Source organism: Cyprinodon tularosa, unplaced genomic scaffold, assembly GCF_016077235.1.
Source record: "Cyprinodon tularosa strain WSP-4 unplaced genomic scaffold, ASM1607723v1 ctg66, whole genome shotgun sequence".
NCBI lineage: Eukaryota > Metazoa > Chordata > Actinopteri > Cyprinodontiformes > Cyprinodontidae > Cyprinodon > Cyprinodon tularosa.
In genome coordinates this window covers 4863404-4869403 of record NW_024039407.1, presented here as the reverse complement: position 1 = coordinate 4869403, position 6000 = coordinate 4863404, and the positions used below count along the sequence as shown (strand labels likewise).

At 38.3% G+C, this 6000-nt stretch overlaps 1 protein-coding gene across 4 annotated transcripts in view; it reads right to left on the bottom strand.

Annotated features, from left to right (window-relative positions):
- Positions 1 to 240: 240 nt before the first annotated feature.
- Positions 241 to 6000, bottom strand: part of LOC119799496 (membrane-associated guanylate kinase, WW and PDZ domain-containing protein 3) — an 85095-nt gene continuing 79335 nt past the window's right edge. For 2 of the 4 annotated variants that reach the window (XM_038309416.1, XM_038309417.1), the window contains 3 exons: positions 5575 to 5713; positions 5106 to 5209; positions 2052 to 2251 (listed from right to left, as the gene is read on the bottom strand). In XM_038309416.1, the coding sequence (XP_038165344.1) occupies positions 2183 to 2251; positions 5106 to 5209; positions 5575 to 5713 (312 nt within the window). In that variant the 3' untranslated portion in view covers positions 2052 to 2182. Of the gene's footprint in view, positions 2252 to 5105; positions 5210 to 5574; positions 5714 to 6000 lie in introns of all 4 variants that reach the window. The other 2 variants (XM_038309414.1, XM_038309418.1) reach the window with 1 other exon arrangement.

Here is a 6000-nt window from a genome sequence, read left to right as displayed (position 1 = left end):
CCCACAGAGAAACATGGTGGTGGCAGGATCATGCTGTGGCTTTTTTTTCTTTAGAGACTCAGCTGTTGGGAAAATGGATGAAGCTAAATAAAAGGCAATCCTGGAAGGGAAACTGTTGCCAAAAAAGATTTTTTTTTTTACTGGTTTGGGATTCAACCTTTCAGCAAAAAAAATACAAAACAAACAAACAATCCTAAACATACTAAAGAATAGATAAATTATTCTGAATAAACTATTTTCAAGTATCAAAATGACCTAGTCAAAGTACTGGCTTAAATCAATTAGGTGCAGCAAAGCGTGGCTTTACAGAATATCGCCTTGAGGAGGGGGAAAGTGTTGAATACAAATGCACGCCACACTTTTTAGATTTTTATTTATAAAATATTCAGTCTATCCAAAAAAAAATATAAAAAATAAAAATCCCAATCCAATTACTGCATTTTATGGTTGGAACATGACAAAAGGCCAAAAATGAAGGGAAAGTAAAGTTGAAAGGGTGTGAATCCGTTTGGAAGGCACTGGATATCTGCTGTTACAAATGTTTGAGTACCACATCATCACACAACAATAAAAAATGATCAGTTACCTGTTATTTTCAAGATATATATATATACATATGTGTGTATTTGGTAAATATATATATTCAAATATATAGAATAATCATGAGTATTTCAATAAAGGTATACAAATCCAGGCTTTTCTAGTTATGATAATTGCAATAAACTTATATGATTTCTTTACAGATATTTACAGAATTCAGCAGCCTCAAAAAAGGGGCTCACATACACAATAAGACAAGGTTACTGTACAGACACGTCACACAGATGCAGTGGAGGGCATATGGATGCTGATAGTCTTGGACGGCCGCAGCATTTTTATTGCTCAGTATCTTCATGAGGTAAAAGTCTTTGCTGTAAGGGAGAGTAAATGCTCAGAGGGAAGCTGAGGGGGCAGGCGATCGACCAGCAGAAGGGAAGGGGAACATTTGTATGGATTCAAACCAAATGTGCTACAGTGCTCTGGAAAGACGCGAATAATGCTGAGGGAGGCTCAAACTGAAATGTGGCATCGTCCAGAGATTGGCTGCAAGAAAGGCACAAAGAATACGAGCTCTACTGTAGGTAATAAGGTGACTCAGAGAAAGGGGAGCTTTGGGGAAAACAAGTAGAAATTGAACAGGGTGTGAAAGAGAATCGGATGCTGCGTGATTTATTTCCAATTAACAGTCAGGAGACAGCGCCTCTTCTTCCCCTCTGACCCGTCCTTCTCCCATGGCGCCTTTGTTTCTCTCCCACAAACTGAACCGGTGCGAGCCATGGGCCCGGCAGGGCGCCTGTGGCGACAGAAAGCCCTGAAATACTGGCGGCAGAGAGGCTGCCTTCAGACTGACTGTCTCCAGACTCTGACTCAGTTTCTCCCAGTTGGTTCACAGACCATGAGGAGTTGAGGAAGGAGAAGGGCTCTCTGTGTAACCCCGGATCTGAAAGAGCGACACCTGGTAAAGGCCTCTCGGAGTTCACTGACTCTGTGTCGTAGTTTTCTTGGACCTCATTCAGCTCGGTTTCTGGAGCCTCTTCCTGTATTTGCTCCTGACTCTCGTCTCTCTGAAGTTCCCGGTACGCTGCTGCCATGTCCCAGTTTTCCTCAGATTGCACCTGCCAGCTTTCTTTAGGTCTGGGAAGTCTATGGATGGGGCTTGGAATAGGTAGGAAAACATTATCTTCTTCACTCTCTGATAAGTCCACTATTCCCTCCAGTTCCTCCTCTCTTTCCTCCTCCTGCATCTCCTGAACAGCAGGTGCTTCCTGCTCTTCCTCTCCCTGCTCAGACTCCTCTCCCTCTGTCATCCTCCTCCTCTCTAGGCTCCTGCTTTCTCTCTCTCTATGTCTTCTCCTTCTGCTTTCCTTGTCCCTTTTTCTTCCCCTTACTGTCTCATTGTCATCATCTTCATATTTCCTGGTAACATCTCTTGGTAAACTTTGAGATCTCCCTTTCCTCCTCCTCTCCCTATCCTCGCGAGAACTCTCCCGTCGCTCAGAGATGGGGCTCCGTAAGCGTTCTCCTCCTACAGAGCCCCGCCTTCTTCTTCTTCTTCCTCTGCTCGCCTCATTCCCCCTCACGTCTCCCACCGATCTGCTTCTCCTTTTCTGATTGGAGCGACGCCCCCTCCTTCCGGTGGAGTTTACTGCAGCCAAACCCTGCTCTTTGGGGTTGTACAGCAGGGAGGGGGAGGTGATTCTGTGCTCATGGCCTGGACAGGTGGGGTGGAAAAAGGGAGAGAAAACAAAATGAGTCAATGACAGAAAATCTTTTAGATTTTTTTCCTGAAATTTTCATGTAATCTGCAGAACCTTGCAAGAGCATTCAGGAAACTTCCCCTATTTTGTCTTCTTCTTGCAATCCCATACTTTTCATTTTTCATTTTATTTTAAAGTAGAAATAGAAAAAAAAGAAAGAAAGTAGAATAAAAATTATAGCTAATGTGTTCATCTTTACAAAAATACACAAAAAAAGGTGTGGCATTCATTCTGATTGAGTTATGTTTACTCCAATTTTCCCTAAATAAAGTCAGAAACCTTGAGTTACGCAGAAACTCAAGGTTTGCTGAAGAACAGCGCTGAACAAATGGCATTGTAACGACCAAGAAACGCATCTGACGGATCACATAATATGAGCACAAGGAAGTTTAAAGCAGGGTTAGGTTATAAAAATAATATCCCAAGCTTTAAACATATTGCTGAGCTCTGTTCAAGTTTCGCAAAATAAAATTAAATTGGTACAACTATTAACTCTGCAGGCCACAAATCTGGCTTTTACAGAGGAGTGGTAAGGATATAACGCTGAAATAATCCCATTTATTTTGGTTCTAATTTTTAAAATCCTTCTCCTCATTATATTTTTCTTTTCTAATCAAATAAGTGTTGCATTTGAAAAAAGAATGACAGATTTGACAGAATAAATGGAGGTTTCTAAATGCATTATGGTTAAGAACAGAGGTGTCAAAAGTTTTAGTTTATCACTCCAGTAGTTTAAATCCTACTGTTTAAAAACCGGGAGTGGAAAGTAACGAATTACATTTACTCACGTTACTGTAATTGAGTACTTTTTGAGTAATTTGAAATTTTCTGAGTAGTTTTTGAAATATGCAATTTTTACTTTTACTCGAGTAAATTTTAACCTAAGTAGTTTTACTTCGCTACATTTAAAACCCCCTCACATTACTGAGTAAAAAAAAACAAAAATACTGATGATGAAAAAATTAAATGCGGCTGGAAATTTAAACCCCTGTGTCACGGAACCGACACTTAATCGCCATTAAAAAATAGAAGAAGACTTTTGACTTTTAACAGCACTTTATTTACACAATTCAAACATATAAACAATTGATGTTAAAATAAGTGACAGTTAAAAATCACAATTAAAGTAAAACAAGCGTCAGTTAAAATCATTAAATGAGGAGCTTGTTAATAACAGTGGGATCCTGTTGCGTTTTAGTTTGATTTCTGGTATCTTTTGGGCATTTAATTTAGTGTGCATTTTGAAAAATTTAAAACATAGTTTAAATTTCTTTATTCCTATCATGATGTTGTCTGTTGGACAGTAGGATTGAAAATTGTTTGCACTTTATGGTACAGGTTGTGACTGTCCTTGTGCTGTGAGGAAGTATGTTCTTTAGCCCAGCTGATCTTTTGCAAGAGTGGATGTCCACTGAAATACGCCTTGAAATCGATTAAAACTCCTTGTGCTCAATTCGATTCATGACTCATCCTTTTTCGCATTAAATAACTCAAAGTAACTAAGTAACTTTTACTCAAATTACATTTTAAATGATGTAATTTTTTACTTTTACTTGAGTAAATTTTGAGATGGGTAATTTTACTTTTACTCTGAGTAAAATTTAGGCAAAGTAAAGATACTTTTACTCAATTACAATTTTTTAGTACACTTTCCACCTCTGTTAAAAACACTTTTGTAGAAGTTAGAGTATCAACATATGCTTTTTTAAAACTGCTTAAAATATAAAAGTAAAAATAATGCAGGAGAAAATGCAAAGGACAGAAGCTTTACTGCACTTCCCTATTAAAGGGACATTTTCTACAACTCTGGATGATAATTTCCTACTTAATTTTCTTGGTGGTATAACTAATGGCAACAGATTCCAAATTAACTTTGCATTATCTTGGAAAATCTATCCATGTTGGTATGTGGCGGACAACATGGTATATGGTGAGAATGAGCTTAAATGAAACAAAATTAAGAAGTCTGTTTTGAAAACGTAAGGAGTTGAAAGTAGAGATAATTGCAAAAAATGTAAGGAAATAAAAAGTTCTCTTGGAACAAAGATGTCTAAAATGTGTTAGTATTCACTGTGCAGTTCTTTTGCATTTGCACCCGTGTGGGTGCGCAGGCAAAATGAGAAAGAACATACTCTGGTCAGATCGTCTGGTCGAAATTATATTTTAAGGTATACATGTAAAGCGAATGTCACAGACAGCTAACACTGAACATCAACACTGGTGTTAAAGCTTTAAAAGGTAGATCTCCAAAGTATTGGTCTATTTCGGCTGAAAATGCATGCCACAAATTTTAGGTTTTAATTGATAACATTTTATTCTATTTGACAACTATGCACCACTTTGTACAGGTCTATTGAACAAAATCCTAACAAAATACAATAAAATGCGTGGTGCTAATCTGACAACATATGGAAAAGTTCCAAACTGTAAATCCTACAAGGCACTGCAGATTACAGAGCTCCTCGTTTCAGTGGTTTGCTGCTTCTAAGGTTAGCATGGCTAAGAACATCTGCTTCTTTACTGTTCTGCAACATTAATTAGTCATTCAAAGTGTTTTTAATTATCAGCATGCTCTGAGATGATTAAATTATGTCAATACCTTTGCATACTTACACAATAGGAAGGCCAAGCATTTTGCTTAGAGGTAAATTTGCTAGAAACATAATGTACATACCTACAATGCTAATTAGTCTCATCATTTTATAATGAGGGAATCCAACATATGCTTCATGCTAACTTTCACTGGGTGCAGACAGCAGTGGTGAGTGGTTCAAGAGATGTAGAGAGGCAGAAAATGGGAGAACTAACAGGAACCATTACCAACCGCGTATTCTCTGTCCGTCCAATGACATAGAAGCAAGGCTCGCCTAGCTTGGAGTTGGTCATACATAGAGACAAACTGGAGAGCTCCACTGAGAGTCAAAGGGAAATCAGAGTGGACAGAAAGGAGTGTTTGAAAAGAGGAATAAAGGGGAAAACCAAAGCAGGGACCATGCATAAGGAGAAGGTAGTGTGGAAAGGTTAACAGCAGAAGAAGGTTTTAATGAAGCGGGAAGTGATGGATTAAAAAAAAGGGAAACACCAGAGGAGTGGAAGAGAGAATAAAAAAGTGGAAAATATTTTAGTTAGAGTTATTCTGAAAAGAGAGACATTGAGAAAATTGCACCCAAAAGACACAGATATCACATACTAAAATATAAGAGTTTCTTATCATGGACCAAGCACACTTTATTTAGATACTTTTAAATAAAAAAAAAATAAAAAAACTCTGCTTTACCATAATCTGGCACATATCCGTTCCCCCTCTTGAGGACCAGATGGATTCGGTGGCCTCCTCGGCGGATCATCTCCACTGCTTGGCTGTGGGTCATCCCCGTCGTACTGTCTCCATTGATTTCCACAAGCTGGTCGCTCACCTGCAATTACAGCATCACTTAAAATGTCACTCAGAGGAGCAAAACCAAAGGTAAGACGACGTTTAATCCAGAATCACCTCATGGTGGCACTACATCACCAGATTCATCAAAAGTCCTCTTGTTACAGTTCTTAGACTGCCAAATGTTACCACAGGTATAATGTCTGTATTCAGCTATCCAATAACATGGAACAGTTTGCAACCTTTTTATTATAAACAGTAGTTTTGGAGGTTACATAGCATTTGATGTTTATTTATGACTATTATTTATTCTTTTGTCATGTTTAA